At 45.2% G+C, this 18,555-nt stretch overlaps 1 protein-coding gene across 1 annotated transcript in view; it reads left to right on the top strand.

Moving 5' to 3' along the window:
• dntt (deoxynucleotidyltransferase, terminal) overlaps window positions 1-18,555 on the top strand; it is a gene marked incomplete at its 5' end in the record, with an annotated part of 73,544 nt that overhangs the window by 40,733 nt on the left and 14,256 nt on the right. The window contains 2 exons of the mRNA XM_079169037.1: window positions 4,150-4,398; window positions 4,824-4,907. Coding sequence (XP_079025163.1) covers window positions 4,150-4,398; window positions 4,824-4,907 — 333 coding nt within the window. The remainder of the gene's footprint in view (window positions 1-4,149; window positions 4,399-4,823; window positions 4,908-18,555) is intronic.

The following is an 18,555-nucleotide window of genomic DNA, read 5'->3' as shown; positions in this document are numbered from 1 at the left end:
TAAAAACGGGTTCATCTTCTCCCCCCCCCCCCCCTCTCCTCTCCCCCTGCTGATATTCTGAAAGCATAACTCGGGGGCAGAGGCAAGGTCAGCCACCGAGCTTCTGTGGCAGACGGATGAGGTTCAGCTTGGCCCTGGTAATTGCGACGGAGAGCGGGGAGAGAGCCATGTTTCATCTTCCGTCCATCTATCACCGCTGTCTCTAAATACTGTATAAGTGCCGCTCTCTGAAGGATGGGGGCCCTGGCGCGCCCATCGTCGCCATTATGGTGCCATTCAGCCCCGGGCCTCATTGTTCTGCGTCCGGACCGAGTCTGATGCAGAGACTTTTTTCCCCCTCTTCCGGTTGGAATCGGGCGACTCAGACGCACTCTGATTTGAATAACATCCGAGGCAACAGCGACCACTTTTGACACACGCACGGACCCGCTGCGCTTTAATTTCAGCAATCAGTCTCTTTCATTCCTGGCGGAGCTGCGGAATCAAAGCGGAAGCGCAGTTCAAACGGCCCTGGGCTAACGCGCGCTAATCTTCGACTCGGAGGCAGGGTTTTTTGAAGTGTCTCTCTCTCTCTGTCTCTCTCTCTCTCTCCGTGTGAGTCAGAGAGATTGCGAGATGAGATCGGAGGCCCCCTCGCGTCCCCGAAAACTTCCCGTCTGTCCTGTGACCACTCATCACTCCCCCGTCAAATACAAAGTAAATAATCGAGTAGAAAGCTTCTTTTTTTTTTAATCACAATTTCAAAAGTCATGTTCACTTGACTCTCCCCCGCCCCCCCCCCCCCCAGCGCTCAGAGGCAAAGCTTTTGGGGGAAAGATTATCTTCCCGCTGTCCTCCTCTGTAATTCTCTCTGTAAACAGTTCTGGTGGAATAAGCTTACTCTCAGATGCTCACTGACATTACCTGCTGCGTGGGAGATGATTACGGAGCACTATAGGGCTAAACAGCCCCGGGCAATGCTGAGGCGGGGAACTTCACGACATCCTGTTTTCATGGTGGATTTGTATGTGTGTGCGTGTGTGTGTGTGCGCGCACGTGTAGGAAGGAGGGCCGCAAAGCTCGTGGAACAAAGGGCGTCCGCTTTCAGGTGCTTCGCGCTCTTGTGCAACTGTCACCATAACTCATTAGTGCTTTTCTCTAAAAGGCATCAGAAGGATCGGAGGCTCAGAGAAACACGAGGAGGAGATATGTGCTGTCAGAATCGAGACGTGGCCTACATTTTACGGACCTTCTCCCACAACTTGTCTCAAGTGTGGCTTGTGGGGATTTTAATTTCAGATTAGTCAGTGTTCGAGTGCTTTTTATGCCGTCTTCCTGTCCTCATTATCTGAGCGTAAAGGGAACTTTGAGAAGCCATCTCCCCGCCCCGATATTGGAAGGTTAGTGGTTATCGGTAATTGCAGAGGCGGAGCGGAGTCCATCCCTAAAGATGATTGGAGGTGGAGGAGCGAGGAGGCGATTTTCTTCGAGATCTGCTTCCCGAGTGCCACCTCGGATTTCTCTCTATACCTTTTTTTTGCCAGCGCCCTCTGGGGCATGCTGACTAGGTGTTTAATGCTTTGTGATTAACCTCAAGTCATTGGCCGCACGGGCAGGGCTCGCCACTTGCCGCGCTCGCTCCCCCAATCATTGCTGTTTAAGGAGAGTGCGTCCGATTTATGGCCAGCGAGAGGAGAGGAGCATCCCAACAATTACGTCCGGGCGCTGGAATTAAATTGACAATTTGTGATCTTAATCGCCTTAACGCTGCTGCATCCAGGGAGGAGGCCCAATCAGCCGGGCCTAGCCTCGGAGGAAATCAATTCACAGACTCTCTTGTCTTTCTTTCCCCCATCTCTCTCTCTCTCTCTCTCTACCCCTTTTCTGTCTTTCCCCGCTATCTCCTCGTCCACCTATTTCTCACTTTGTCTCTCGCAGGTTGATCGCTATATTCTCGAACTCCCTCGGACTCACTCCATTTCACTCTTTTCTACACTCAGGGCTTTGTTTCTCATCAGTGGCCCTCTCTCCTTCTCTTCTCTTCAACACGCTGACATCTTCCTTGGCAGAGATTTCCATTATCGGAGGAGTGGAACCATTTACCAGGGAATGGGCTTCAGCCATCTACTATGGCTGACTGAAGGCTCATCTCTCTATTGGATGCTCAGCCATCCCCATTCCTCCCCCCCCCCCACCCCCCCCCCCACCCCCCACCCCCCCACCCCCCCCACCACCACTCCCGGCTCAAATTAGACCGATGACAAGTCTGAGCAGATGTTCGCACATGCGGTCCATGTTCTTTTACTGGCATCCACATCCACATGGCTTCCTCTGTCCACAGACAAATTAAAAGTTACATGTTTTTTTTTTTAACGCTAAATGTTACTAATCAAGTTGATATTGCTCTTGATTTGATCACCAAGCAGATTTCATTCTTGTATTCAGTAATCGACGTGATTTGCTAAACATCTCAAAGAGGCTGTTTTTTGATTTCAACATCAATTCCGTTGTGATCATACGATACAGTTACTCCATATAGTACCCCCTCACGTATTACACTACATAGAAATAACATAGGTATACAGTACAGTAAAGGGAGGGGAGATGGCGTGAAGTGGAACAGAAGTCCAACAACACGAGTCACTGATGTATGACTTTTTCAAAGTGTGTAAACAAAATGTAATGACAGCTCAAATAAAGAGCTGGTGAGTAAGACCATATACATACAAATACACAGGGATACTGAGTAGACATGTTGATCATCATCAGCGGCATAGACATCCACATAAACCAACACTGAACTTGTTTTTACAGGGGGGGAATCTGACGTTTACAGATGTCTACAAAGAAGTAAAACAAACCCGTGAATATGTATTTTGGACGTGTCCTTTCCACTAGTCTGAAAGAAGACATCTCAAAATGGACCAGTGCATAAAAATCGGGATGTCTCCCCTTAAAGAAACTCGACTCAGCCGTTTTTAACACCTCCAGGCCTGTATCTAAGCCGCCTTTTTATCTCTAAGATGTTGAAGTTCCCGGCTCTAAAGAAAGTTTCAGTGCTCATGGAAAGCAAAAAAAATAACGTTTTGTGAGAATGGCAGTCTGGCTCCTTTAAGGACCACAGCGCTGAAACGATTTGTGTTAAATGATCTTCAGATGAATCCAGAACATACAACATTAGGCCACAAATGGTCCCATGGTTTTTTTTTTACCCCGGCTCCAAATAAGGAGCTGGTTCCCTTCATGGCTGTGCTCTCATCCAACCTGTCAAATAAAAGAAAGACTGGCTTTGGTGTGTTTAATGGCTCAATTCTAGGGCAGACAGTGGGACGGTCGTCCTTGTCAGCCAGACATGGCAATCACTTCCACTCCGACGATATTTTACTTAAATATATATTAATACCATCAGACTTTCTGAAGCTTATCTGTGACAATAGAGAAGCTGTTTTAATTGCCCGGACAGAAGTGAATCTGACAGTCTGCTGAACAAATGCTATAACATCCACCCATTAATTGAAACATTTTACTGTAATTGCGCTTTTTGATCCAAGTTTGAGCGGTATTCCAGTAATCACGTCTTTTTAAAATACAAATTTAAACATTAAATTCCTGCCAGTCAGTCAATCCTCTCATGCTGATTACAGCAACGCTATCGAGGCGCAACTCAGGTCTGGTAAAAAACCCTCCGTGCTTCCTGTTCAGGACTAAGAGACGACGTCACTCCGAATGATGTTGTCTGTGGGATTGATGGGGCTGCTCAACGCCTTCGCTTACAGATTAAACGTCGGGGCTTTTTACCTTCTACGAGCCTCTGATCCTCAGATACAGTCGGTCTCCTCTCGGCTGCTTCTGAAGTCTGGGCTAAAGATGAAAGGTGACCGGGTTTTTTTGCTGTCAGGCCCCCCCCCCCGGGCGGTGCTCGAGAGAGAAAGATTGAGAGACTGGCCTCTTTAAAGTCGCTCGCCAAGACCCATGCAGAAAGGCCTTCCCATAATTGCGTGACTTTGACTTGAGTGTTACAAATTAATACTGCTATTAATGGTTGTCAAGATGATTTTATGGACTGATCTGTGTCGGACAAACAGAGAGGCTGATATATATCATGGAAGCAAGCATTGTATAAAGAAAATACTCTCCAATATCCGTGCTAAAACACTTTCCCCTCATCAGGGCATTCTGCTGTACTGTGACTACCAGGCCTCCACCTTCGATGTGACGAAGCTTCCCAATCGCAGGTTTGAGGCCATGGACCACTTTGGGAAGTGCTTCCTGATCCTGCGGCTGGAGGGCCGCCGAGTGGAAGGGGGTCTCCACTGTGCCGAGGGGGACGTCAGGGGCTGGAGGGCAGTGCGCGTGGACCTGGTGTCGCCACCTATGGATCATTACGCCTTCGCTCTCCTGGGCTGGACCGGCTCCAGGGTATGAGGGATTTCTACAGTACAAGGCCGAATGACAGTGAGCAGTATAGCTGCAGGTGGAATCCATTGGGTAAAAAAAAAAGCAGGACAAAATGTAGAAGTTGCTGTCTTTTATGATCGATCATGTCTTGTGTGCGCCGTGTAATAGAACAAGGTCGTGGTCCAGGTAGTCTTCAGTCTGTCTGGCTCTATGGAGACATACATACTTTAGACAACAGAACCACCTTCAAAGAGATTTGAAAGATATGAAAAAGTCAATAGAAAGGCAACAATGTTTTGTAAAAATGTCTGATATGAAAATACCTTCTTTGACTATCAGGAAGAAAAAATGCATTCAGGCGACCCTATTTCCTTTCAGTGCCATAAAAAAAACAGATAAGTGAAATAGATATTTGGTTTCAGACCATTGATTCTTTTCTTCCACAGCAGTTTGAGAGAGACCTGAGGAGGTTCGCTCGAGCGAAGCGAGGGATGCTTCTGGACAACCACGCCCTGTACGACAAAACCAAGGTACTCAGTGCAGCATTAGATACACAATCACTGGAGCCGATTCCTGAGTCCATCAACTGATAGCAGACAAGAAGGCAGTTAAAGATTTACTCTCTGAGAGTTATAGTCACTCAAACTAAAGCGTACCCATGTGACGGAATTACGGAAAAGTTGCTATTGTGGCTATTTAGAGCTGCAAATCATAGCAGCATTTGTGTCAAATACTCGTGAAAGTACCACAGAAGGTATATAAAGATGGACGACATGTCAGCTCCCTAAAAGTAAAGCCGAGACATGGTGATGGTTACCACATTATGGCTAATAATCTAAATACTGGTTTTTGATTATGAATGGGATATGTTCTAACTCGCACAGCCGGCTGTTGCCTGTGGAAAAAAGAAGCAGCCGATGGACACGACACCAGACCTATTTTAATTGCTGAAAATCTTTAGAGATGCACTGTAGGCGGCAACTCAGAGAGGTATTTAATCCATTCCAAGGGAGGGAACAAGCAAAACACTTTGTACTGTGAGTTACTGCCAGTGAAACTCAAAAACCACAACCTCCTCTTCCATTGATCTTGAAAAGGAAGTGGATGGAGTGATCTGATCATTGAGTTTATTCTTGGTCTCTCCTCTGAGTGTGCGCTTATGAATCTGGATAGTAAGTTACAGCCAAATCTTTGGTCCTCCCAAGTTTTTTTGGGGGGGTAAAGATCAGGGCCGGCGCACCACAGCATGAGAAAACGTACACAAATGACGTTGAATAGTTTGATGCAATATGTTCTCCGGCTCTGAGCGAAAGCAGAAAGTTGATACCGGAGCGAGGAAAACATTTTTCAATTATAGCACAGCGCTCTGTGGGAGGCGTGCAGGGTCTGGGCGGGCTGGATGCAGTGCAGTGCTCCATCGCAGCAGTACCCACGACTACACCGTAGCAAAGTCCTGTGAACAAAAGCCACCTTAATGTTTTTTATATATGAAAGCGCGATGCTTGTTTGCGTAAAGGTGTAGTTGCATCGGGGAGTCCAAGGTTCATTTACACATTTCCAAATTATACACTACCGTTCAAAAGTTTGGTGTCAATTTCGTGTCAATTTTCAGTTTCTTCGCAATTTCTCGCATGGAATAGCTTCATTTCTAAGAACAAGAGTAGACTGGCGAGTTTCTCATGAAAGTTCTCTTTTTCTGGCCATGTTGAGAGTATAATCCAACCCACAAATGTGATGCTCCAGATACTCAACTAGCTCAAAGGAAGGCCAGTTTTATAGCTTCTCTCACCAGCATAACTGTTTTCAAGGGTTTTCTAATCAGCAATTAGTTTTCTAAGGCGATTAGCAAACACAATGTACCATTAGAACACTGGAGTGATAGGTGCTGGAAATGGACCTCTATACACCTATGTAGATATTTCATTAAAAACCAGACGTTTCCACCTAGAATAGTCATTAACCACATTAACAATGTATAGAGTGTATTTCTGATTAATTTAATGTTATCTTCATTGAAAGAAACAGTGCTTTTCTTTGAGAAATAAGGACATTTCTAAGTGACCCCAAACTTTTGAACGGTAGTGTATACACCACATCTTACCTTACGCAGTGATGTAAAGGCATTTTATTTTTACGCCACAACTCATGTAATTTAATAACAAATTAAGTCTTTGCTTGCCTGCAATGCAAGGGCCAATTAGGTTTTGTTTAGGAACACCTTGCAGGTGTGTTGTCATCCAGTAGTTAAAAATCTCACTCAGCGTCGGTAACGCTACCGTGTTAAGAGGGGGCTGTCGTAATTGGCAAAATATCACAAAGTGAAACCTTCAGTCATGGCACCTGAGATAATTTTAGCCACACACAGAAGCCATTCTCCACATGCGACAAAATCCATTTTTACAGCAGGTGTGACGAGCTATAGTGAGGCAGCGGCGACAGACGGCAGTTACTTTTGCATCCTACGCGAAGAGATCAGCGGAGTCAGGGGGTGTGATTGTCACGTAATATAATTAGGATGTAGCTAACGAGCTGGTGTAGCGAGCTGTAGACCGAGAACGCACAAGACATGCCGCTCAATCAAGCCACTGCGTGTGTCTATTTCTGTTTTGTCAATTAACGTCGCGCCGAACTGACCAACCAGTTTGGACGACAGGTGGGAAGTAAATGACGGCAGCCGTTTGTTTTTCCGTGCAGAGAGCAACAAGTCGGGGAGTTTCAATCAAGCAAATGCTGAAACGTTTGTCTTGAGATTGTGTTGATCAGCGAAGCCACTTTCAGTTTTTGTATTAAATCCCAGTTATTTGTATGTTTTGTCGTACACCAGCTGGAGACGCACGGCCTCAGCTTTGTTCACCTGCACGACTCTCTGATTTACAGCGATCAGATAGCGAGACACACTCCTGAAAGCACCAGTGTGTGAGAGTAAACTTGGACAAAAAAGACGCAACATCTTCAGCTGTAGAACTCCATTATTTAGCGGGGGGGGAAAAGTTATATAGCACTGACAAGACGACAACAAAAATTCCAGGGAACCATCAATCCTTGTGGCAGGCGTCTCCGAGGCTCGCGTTTTACCACCGCCCTCGCCACTTTTCATTGCATCCTTGCCAAGGCAGCCCCGGCTCATTTCCAATGCACAGGGCAGAGCGGCGTGCTGTCTTGAGCTGCGAGTGCGGGGAGGGAGGAATGGGATGGGGGGGGGGGGGGCGTATCGGCGCGGCGGATCGACAGGAGAGACACCCTGTCAGCGCGGTGTCCCGTCAGCCAGTCCCCTCGGGGGGGGGGGGGGGGGGGGGGGGGGACAGGTCAGAGTCGCCGGGATCGCCGGGGTGGCAGCTTCCTGACAGATTTTATACACAAGCAGCCGACTCAGATGGTGTTTATTCAAATGCAAAGGGCAGAGGCAGGCTCGCTGACAGTGCAGCCATCCATCCGTGCGCTGGAGCGGACAGGGAGGAAAATCACGCGCAAAAAAAAAAAACACGCGCACACACATTCTTTCCGGAAAAAATATTGCGCACGTTCGCTGGAGTCTGATGCGGTAAGAAGGCCGCGTCGAGCACTTTGAAGAAGAGGAGATGATTCTTGAACGTGAGCTATCGGCCTGGCGGAGACTGTAAAAGTGCAGGGAAACAGGCCAAGCTATTCACACACACACACACACACACTCTCTCGCTCACTTAACCAGCGCCGTCGCTTCGACAGGCCCGTTTCAAGGTCAGCAGAAAGCTTAACATACATCCGGACAGAATCCCGCACCTCTGCTGCACATCACAGTCGCAATTAACGTAATGAAGACCAATCAGCTGTCCTGCTGCCACTGCCTGCACTCAACGATCCCTCTGTTCTCCGTGGGCAGGAGAGGAGGGGTGTCCCTCCCCGTTTTTTCTTTTCTTCTTCGTCCCGACGCTCACCGACGGTAATTGGTTCGACGATGGCGCGGTAATGGAGCTTCCGTCTTCTCCACGCGACCCGTCTAATTGACCGGTGGTGTCGGAGAGAGATTGGGCGCCGCTCATGTCAGAGCGACAGGGGAGCGATGAGGACTGGCGTCTGATTATAAAAGGGAGACATCCCCCGCTAAAGACCAAAAGACGGTCATTTAGAGGACTTAAAGCTTGTCGGCTTCAGAAAGCTCTCAGCGGATACAAGCTGGTCTCCGTCTTATTATAAAATGCTTCAAAGAAGATTAGAGGACTAATACTCGAGCTAATGATCTCCCAATTAAGAACGGGCTCATGGGGCGTCCTCGCCTCGCCGTGGGAGGGAGCTGGACAACCGTCACACGGAGACACGATGACTCGGGGGCTCGTGCGCACCAAAACACGTTTGCAGTGTGAAGCACTCCCTGTCATACAGACTGCTTGCGCAGGTGTAAACGATGTTATTCGGAACACAGGTGACACCGGAGGAACAGCAGCGAAACGGCTGAAAGTGCAGGTTCTGGTCCCATAGTGGGAACATTATCCAAACCAATTACAGGGAATGACCCCACAACGCGGGGCTTTATGGGTGTCAGGAGACGGGTGTTGACAGCTGGAGTTCCTGGCGCTTGTAATAACATAATGAACAGACTACAGCCGGCGCTGAGAGGATATGGGCCCGAGGAGCACAGTTCTCAGACCCCTGAAAGAGAACCGTCACATTGAGATGCTAAGGTAAGCTCGCGTGGCCTTTCGACGTTTTCTCCTCCGCTTTTTCCTCCTGCAGCCAAATCCTCTAAACCGGCAGTTACCAATACTTCGGCCCCTTTAAAACCAGACAGTCGAGGTAATAAGGATAAGGAATAAGGATGCCCAGAAAGGAACTAAATCACAAACTGAAAATCCATTTTCTGTTTTCACTGCGTCTGAAGAACCATTGTGATTAGGCCGTTTGTCAGAGAGGCACTTTTCACATGGTCATTTTTGTTCTTTTGTAGTTTTCTGTTATTCGATTGTTGCACACAGAGGTGGACAGAGAGTGAAAACGCCAGAAATAGCAACAATCGATATTTTCATAATTTCTGCGTTGGTATTTGAAAGAACGATTTCCACTTAGTGCTGAAACAATTAGTTCATTCATTCATTAGTCGACTGACAAAAAGATAAATCTCTTGCAATTTTGACTGTCGATATGTTGTTCAGTCATTTATCAAAAGCAAAAATGCCAAACGTTCTCTCAGAGATGTGAAGACTGGTCAGACAAAGCAAGCAATGTGAAGATATCTTTCTTAGGCTTTTGATTATTCATATTTTGAAACTATTTTCAGTCGTGTTTCTGGCCACCTCATCCATCAAATCCAATCTTGTCTCTCTTCTTGCTCTGTTTTTGGTCTCAACCAGCTCCTGAGGGAAACACATGACCCTTTAGCCTCCATATGCTCCACTAAGTTCACCAGCCGGTCACTTACTTTGTCCGCCTGCTGTTTGGTGTTAAACAGATAGTGTACCGTGGGTTCTTAGAGATTTTTGCCAAAAGAAACACTGAGAGCGGTGAGAGTGAACTTAAACACTAAAGCGGCGAGTCGATCGGCTGAACAGTGAGCCTGAACTCCCTTCAGAGCTCCGTAAAGCCGAAGGGAGCTGCAAGGTTCAGGTGACGACTCATCCCTCCGATCAACGTTTTACATCACCACATTGTTTCCCCATCTGTTAAGTAATGATAGTTGCAGCCACACTGGGGACTGCTGCATGCTCACTGTATGAATGAATGCATGAACGCGGCAGACATTTTGACTGGAATAGCACAGGTGTTAACTGATAACATTAACGCTGGCTCTGTTCTATTCAGGTGTCTGTAACTCCAGGACCCTGAAACTGGAGCAGCTGAATGGAATTCAGCCGTCACTGATTTTATTATTCACACCTGGGTTTCTCCTACCCGTGACATGTTAAAAAATGACCTCCAGTCTCGTATTATCAGATAGCGACGACCCTGACGTTTTAGTGGTCCGGTACCCAAATTCAGATGTGGATTTCCTTCGAAAGCGCTCGCGCTGTGGTGGAAGAGGGTGTTTTTTTTTTCAAACGAAGAAGCCACTGAGTCAGTCGGCTTGCGCTCGCGAAACCAGGAAATCATTCACACCCCGGCGTGATCGATATGGCTGCAGCTCCACTGTCAGGTTGGGGTCGGGACACCCTGCGAGCAATAACTGACATCTGGGCGTCCTCTGGAAATACTCCGCTGACTTGTGGTGCCACAGGCACTTACAGCCAGCATCAGTGTGTGGCCTCCACAGTTGAATTTTAACTGTAGGTCTGAGGTGGCGGCTGTGATGGGGGGGGGGAGCGAGGGAGGGAGGCGGGTTTGTGTGTGTGTGTGTGTGTGTGTGTCCTCTGCTGTAAGTCTGAAGGTGTGTGATAATTAATACGTGTAGCGGGCTTGATGAATGAGGACAGGTGGAGGATTTCATCATGCCCAGACAGACTGACTCCCTCCCTGGGCAGGAGGGATCTATGACCTGCCCAACACCTAGAAAGAAAGGGAAAAAAAAAACACTCCATGTGTAGCAGGATCTACCCTTGAAGTTCAGTCTTTGTGCGTATTTGTGCGCGCAGAGTTTTGAGTTCTCATCGGTGCGGCTCCGCTGGTTCCCAGGCTGCAAACCGAAGCACAACTTGTTCAGAACAACTCCGTGCAAATGCAGTTCGTTGTCGTTTGCATCCCGCGTGAATAAATTGTGTGCCACATGCTGCGGGTGTGAGAGGGTGTGTATCAGTGTGTGTGTCTCTCTCAGAGGGTAATTACTCTATGTCATCTGTAGGAGTGTGATTAATGAGGTTCTGGTCAAAAGGCAGTGAGCGTAGATGTCCTGGCTTTAGTGCTGAAGCACAGTTACTGATATGAGAGGACCATTCATATTCTCCCCCTGACACTCCTCCGGCTCTACACCACACTCTGATGTGTATTCAAGAAACTAAATATTATCCAAAGTACAGCATTTTGCCGGTTAAAATTTATTATGAAGATAAAAAAACTTTTTGACATCTTAGAATTCTCAAATCTACTGTACTGTTTTTCCCATTTTGTTATTGCAATTAAACATTTGTTGTATAATATACATATATTAATGAAACCAGGACTTGTATTATCAAACTTATAAGAATTGAACTTAAGACTGCTCTATAAAGGCAACTTATGAGTCATAAAATGTGAGCTAATAAAGACAGACTTATCAAGTGACGTACTGCAACTTACAGCAACGTTTTACATGATTGATCACGCTCCAGGCAGGAATAGCCAATCAGACACATGGATTTATATATAGGACACACCTCCTGCTTTGTTCTTTAAAAATGTGGATTAAATTAGCAAAAGAATTCTTGTGATTAGTGTGAAAACCTTAATATTTCCACTGACATAGAAAATGAATAAGAGATGGAAAACAATCGATATTTACTAAATTTACAATGTATAAATATGGATGAAATATTTGTCAATTGGCTGAAAGAAAAACCAAACTGAAGCAGACTGAATGAAGATCATAAAAAGGTGATTGGAAAACAAAATCACAGCCATCGTTCTTCCTGTTGGTTGTACTCCTGATGCATGCAAAAGAGAAAGTGGTGTAACATCATATCAAGTGTTCTCGATTCTGAATTATACATATTGCTTCATCATGACTTGATGTTATTCTTTTATATTATATCGGTCTTAAACAGATGGTGTTTCTGTTCTGCCGTCATCTAGGATCTACTGTTTGCCGACGTAAGAGACCTCAGGACTCTTCATTTTAAGAGCATTTTCAGGTCATTTATAGCTTTTATTCTTAAATAGTTGTAAAATTAAAGGATTACTTTCAATTTATTTCACTTTCAGCACTTCAATAAATACAAACGATTGAATGCAATATCTTTTTTAATTCATCATATTCCATTTAATATTGTTCTTATCTAACAGCCTAATCATAATATTTATTGCTAAAATGGAAATTGCATTAAAAACTTCATATGTTTTTTAAATAATTCTAGCTGTTGAAGTGTAGTTGAATCGTAGCAGTGAAAGCTGAAAGCAGCACATAAAGTTTACACGTGTTAACTGAGATCCCAAATATAATGAAATATGCTGTAATCGCATAAAACAAAATCGACACATTACATTAAAAGAAAAGTTTCAAATACAGTTTATTGGTTCTACCGATACTACGCTTTGTGTGTGTTAAAAAAAGGGCCCATCTGTTAGAGACATTTACAGAAGCATGAAGGTCCACAGGAGATTCCTTTAAACATTTGAAAAATACATAAATGAACAGCAGATGCGAGCCCAATTTTCCCTGACGAGCATAAAATGTTTAATTTCAAAAGTGATCACAGGGAAGAACGTTTCTTTCTTGTGCTCCACCACTACTCTCTCTCTCTCTCTCTCTCTCTCTCTCTCTCTCTCTGTCCGCCGGGGGAAACAGCAGAATTTAATACGAGGCTCACTGTCAAATTACGATATCTGGGATGTAGAGTGCTCACAGCTCTTTCGACCCCCCCACCCTGTGAGCAGTGGATGAGTGGACAATAACGGGGCAATTGCACTGGGCTTTGGGGAGCGGCGGTGGCGAACGCTCCCTTGGCCGGCCGGCCGGCTGGCTCTCTCTCGGTGAGGGCGGGAGCGGCCTGGAAAGGAGCCCCCCCCCCCCCCCCCCCCCCCCCTCTCCCAACTCAGCAAGCAGCGGAAGGGGGAGGAGAGGTTTAATTTAGCGGATGGCGGCACAAGGACCCTCGGGGCGTCACATACTGTAAGACACACATACCTGAGCGCGCCTTGTGACGGACAAGCGGGCCCGAGGAAGGCGCGGCCCCCGTCCTCCAAACCCTCCTGGTGGCAGGCTGGGAGAGCTGGGAAATTAGCCTTTTTTTCTTTTTCTTTAAATGGAGTGATGTGCCGGAGTAGGTGGGGGAAGGTTGCTCACTTACCGTTCACATTTGCAAACGTTTCACCTCGACCTTGGTGGCACGTCTGTTCTTACAGTGAGAATTCTAATTAACGGAGGCAGATGAATAGACCTGTGCGTTTTGAAAAGGGAGGGTTGCATTGGGACGTTTTTCAAGGTCAGAAGTTGACCCAGTTCATTCAGTGCTTGGTGTGTGGCCGTAAGCTTTCAACCAAAGTCAATCCACTTGTACAATATAATATACTATACTATACTATACTATACTATACTATATACTGTATAGTGCAAGAATCTTTGTCTGTACGTCCGGTCCATTCTCGTGAACGCAATATATCCGGAACGACTCTAGGGCACAAACTTTAGCACAAACGTCCACCGGATCTCAAGGATGGACTGATTCGATTTCATAGGTCAAAGGTCAAGGTCACTGTGACCTCACATCCATCCCATTCTCGGGTTATCTCGGAAACGCCTCGAGCGAATTTCCTCAAATTTGGCACAAACGTCCACATGGACTTGAGGGTAGACTGATTTGATTTGAAAAGGTCAAAGGTTAAGGTCACTGTGACCTCCTGTCCGTCCCATTCACAGGAATCGCACGAGACTTAAACCTCCACTTGCACTCGTGGTTGGACCGATAGCAATTTGGTGGTCAGCTCAAGAATTCATATGACAATTATGACAGTTTTCCACTAATACGATGAAAGAGTGATGATATTTTCCACAGACATGGATGTGAACTGCAGCGTGACCGGTTGGCTGGAGGTGTACGACTGCGAGGTGGGGATTCTAGTTGGTTCAGAAAAATCAAGAGAGGAGATCCAGGGGAAGGAAGCAAATACACACACAGATGAGCAAACGCATGGCCTCTGAACCACACGAGCACACTCATTTTCATCTGCAGTTATCTCTCTCAGGCTGTAGGAGAGCATAGTGGCACCGTTCTCCAGCATACAGAGCCACACTGAACGTAGCATCCCAAACAACAACCTCTGCCTTTGATCATAAAAGAACAAATATGATCCCGTACTAATTCGAAACATGCAGCAATTTCATGCTACTTCGATACCATTTGTGTTTCCATTTGGTGAACCATTAGCGGAGGGTTTTGATCCAATGCAGCTCATAATAAGCGAGAAAAACCTTAAATTATTCCATGTTTTCAGAAACCAATAAGAAGGAGCGCAGAAAATCAAATAGCTAAAATAAGACATGCACCCATTGCTGCTGTGCATCTTCATGATGTTCATATGAAATGTAGCTGAGGAGGGCTCAGTGTCAGTATGGAAGCGCCAGCCGGAGGGAAAGTTTATTTTTTTTCCATTGTGTTACACGGGTACAAACAATATGTAGCATTTCATTAAGCACACTAAGTGAATTACAAGTCGAATCATCGTCACTGTTTATTATTGTTGCGGAAGTGGAGTATTCCAGGAACATTGCACTGGTAATTGCTACACTGGGTGTTCTATTTCCAGCAGCAGCAATTGATTTCAAGTTTCTTTTTTTTTTCTTCCCTTCCTTCCTCTAGTATGTTGATCGTCTCTTTTGTTACAGCCTTTGTGCAGCGTGTTAGTGGTTGAGCGTGCACTCGGTATTGGATTAATGCTCTTTTTTGTTTTAAACCGATGTTTATCCGAGTCAATGACTCAGTGCAGTAGGAAGTATAAAGGTTTGACATAAAGAACAAATTGCATGTGGGAAGTGAAGCTTCAGTCTCAAGCTCATTTACAACTTGTAACTAATTTCCGTCTGTAAGAAAACGAGTGTTTGAGACGGGTCACGGTTTTAAAACTCAACATGAACAGTTTACCTCACACAGCTGTTTGTGTCCTGTGTGGAACCAAGTCAACGTCGACTTATTTACCTTACGTTTGTTACATAACGTACGTACTTAATTTACGACACGATCGCAAGCATACTCATTTTAGTCGTAGCACGAAGGTACCCACTACGTTTTTATCAAGGCCCTCCGCCGGGCCACATCAAGGGTTCATCTTATTTCTCATTTCCTCGCTCTTATTTCTGCTCTGAGGATCGAGGAGCGAGGGAGGGATCTCTGAGGAGCCATGAGCGAGTATACACGAGAGCCGCCTTCACGGAAGTCTTTTAACAGCAGACACGCCCCCTTTTTAGATTCTATTTGTTTTCTGACTCACCATCTGGTTAAAATACATGTTAATGGCGGGTCTGAACAAAGGACCACAAACAACTTGAATTTTTTAGAGAGATTTGTCTTTTTATGATCTGTTTTTTTCTCCCATTCAATTTTGATATGGATATAATTAAAGTCTTTCTGTCAACAAGAAACACTTTTTACATCATTTATCGTCTTCTCCGCTCCTGAGCGTCGACGGGTTTGATGAGCTACATCATTTTGAGTTTCCCCAAACATTTAGCCTAATGAATAATTCCCACTGTTCAAAAGACACCGTGATAATATTCTGGGATATTTAATAATGACTTCAGTCACAATCAGAATTTCAACACATACAGACACAAAAAAATGAATGAAGAAGACAAACGCAATCTTCCAGCAGAAATCGATCCTGTGCTTATAAACAGGACACAGAACACAGTATGAATTTTATTTGTATTTTTATTTAACCTTTATTTAACCAGGAGATTGAGATTAAAAATCTCTTTTTCAAGGGAGACCTGCATAATGCCTTTGGTTAAACAGGTAACGGGCTACATAGAGGAGACACCTCTTCTCTGGCAGTGATGATAACTCTGTGTCTTTATTAGTATGAATATAGTACACAGACACAAACTCTATGAAAAAGTCTCTCCAGCTGTTAAAGCCAACTGACTTGGGATGTGCCCCAAGACTCAAGTATTGCCTGCTTCTACCTGCAGAAATCAGCCATGCTTAACTTAATTGGTCTTCTATGATTTTTCTTGTATGTTGTATAATGCCCTTGGAAAGCCCTTTGTGACTTTTCTGTTACAGTATATAAATGTATTATCCTTACTTCCTTAATCTGCGTAAAATAGTGCATCAACCATCACTCATGGCTGCAGTTTTATGAATGTTGCCGCACCAAATACAAGTCATATAATCATGCATAGTGAAGCACACATACGATACAGACATTGCGTCACCAAAAGGTGATTTATCTCACACATAATGCACACACATGCGCGCTCATACACACACACACACACACACACACACACACACACAGAGGGAGAGTGAGAAAAAGTGTCAAAGGAGGACCTTCTCTTCACGAGCGTCTGTCGGTTCTCGTCCTTCACTCAGTCAGTCAGTCAGAGAAACGGATCTCATTCAGATATACAGCTGCTAGAAAAGGTTTTTCTCTCTCTCGTGGCAGGTTGTGTGGGTGTAAAGCCCCACTTCTTCTTCAATCTTTACGCATCCCGTCGCTCGCTCGCCCGGTAGAACAGAGCCTTCTGTCCCGGCACCGTTCAGTCAGGAGTCTCTCACAAAGTCGAGTGGGATTTTTGTGTGAAAATCTTTGTGCGTCGCTGCAAGTTAAATCGGCATCGCTGTTGGGAGAAACGCCATCGTTTCTTTTGCCAAAAACAAATGTAGAAATGTCATCATTATGGCTGGAAACATCCTCGCCGTGGGTAGAACAGTTATCACTGTGGGCTGCAAACATTACCACCGCGGATAGAAATGTCATCACTGCGGGTATCAATGTCATCACTACAGGTAGAAACGTCACCTCGGGTGATAACACACACACTATGTCCCCTGTTCCTGGCCATATTTCATGAACTGGTGCGATTATCATTCCCTGAGAAACTCACAGAAACATTGGACAGCGATGTGTCAGCGCTTTCCCAAGAAGAAAATTGGGCAGTTCATAAAATACTGCATGAAGACGTCTTGGCGCTGACCAGAGCTGGATGAGGAGTTGCTTCTTAAGCCGGGATCAGACTCCAGGATTTAAGGAATCTCGACATATCTCACATTTACAGGCCGTCCGCTTCCAAATTTCTCACTTAAAACCCTGTCTCGCGTTCCAAGAGAAGCTCCCACCTAGTCGGGAGATAAGGACGGGAAATTACAGATTACAAGATTCGTCCGGATTTGGGAAACAGGATTTGGAAAATTGGACCGCCTTGAATGTTGCAAACATGTGCATTCTCGCAATCTGCGGTGACAAATCCAAATCCAGCGTGGAGCTAGGCCAGCGAGAAAATCTCTGCAGTCATAATTTGTGGTAGGAACGTGAAGTGAGAGAATGTGGACGGTAGAATGGCAGTGCAGGTGTGGAAACCAGAAGCTTTGGGTTTCTACTGTTAAGACAATCGTAGAAGCTGGTGTCAGCTGTGATTTCTCTTTTCAGTTTTATTGTTCGCTACTTCATGATGCCATGCTGGGGTATGCTGGAAATAAACTTGTTCAAACATGTCTTAACGTAAAAGTGTTTGTATCGGTTGATGACAAGAGAAGCCTGCCGGGGAAAGACGCTATGAAATGGGGATAACTGGGGATTGATTGGATTATTTTTCACGTATATTTAACGTTTCTCCAGAAACAGTTCATATGAAATCTTACGTAATAAAGTTACTCCTCGTTTTTTGGGCCATAATAAGTCCAGCAACACGTGTCAATTTCCGCTCAAGAGAAACTTCTGTCTTCTCAGGTAACTCCTTGGTTAGGTTTAGGAAAAGATTGTGATTTGGGTTTAAATAACTACGAAAGTTATGTGACAAACAAATCCACGTTGACTTCCCGTTTCGCACGGGGCACGAACAGCGGTCACCTGCGTGAAAGACCGCTTGTTGTTTTGCTCTCCAGCCCTGTAGTAGGTTTTGCAGACTTTATACTTCCTGGTTCATCATTACGTAGATTACAAACAAACATCCAGATGATGCCCTGACTTTTCGTCTCGCACCACCATGAGGTTTACATTTGTGCCTCTGAATTCTTTGGTGAAACTCAGATTTTTCATCTAGAGACATCATCAGGTAATTTTTTGGGTCAAGCACTAATTAGCAAATGCTACGATGCTAAAAGGCTAAACAAAGATGGTGAACATGGTAGACATGATATCTGCTAAACACCTGCATATTAGCATTCTCTATTGACTCTCATGACTGTAGACACTTTGTCCTGTTTTAGATGCCAAAAAGAGAAACCCAACACTGCATCCTTTACTATTTGCAAATGTGTTACTGTGTGCTGTTGTACAATACACAGATACATGCAACAACGTGTGTAATTTCCACACACTACTAAAGAAAGGATTACTGGGACTGGGTTTAGCTCCGGATCTAGTAGATAAAGACTTGATCACGTGTGCCAGAAAGGTCAGTCACACTATCACAACACTTGTAGA

This window comes from Pholis gunnellus, assembly GCF_910591455.1.
Source record: "Pholis gunnellus genome assembly, chromosome: 11".
NCBI lineage: Eukaryota > Metazoa > Chordata > Actinopteri > Perciformes > Pholidae > Pholis > Pholis gunnellus.
This window is presented reverse-complemented; position numbering and strand designations above follow the sequence as displayed.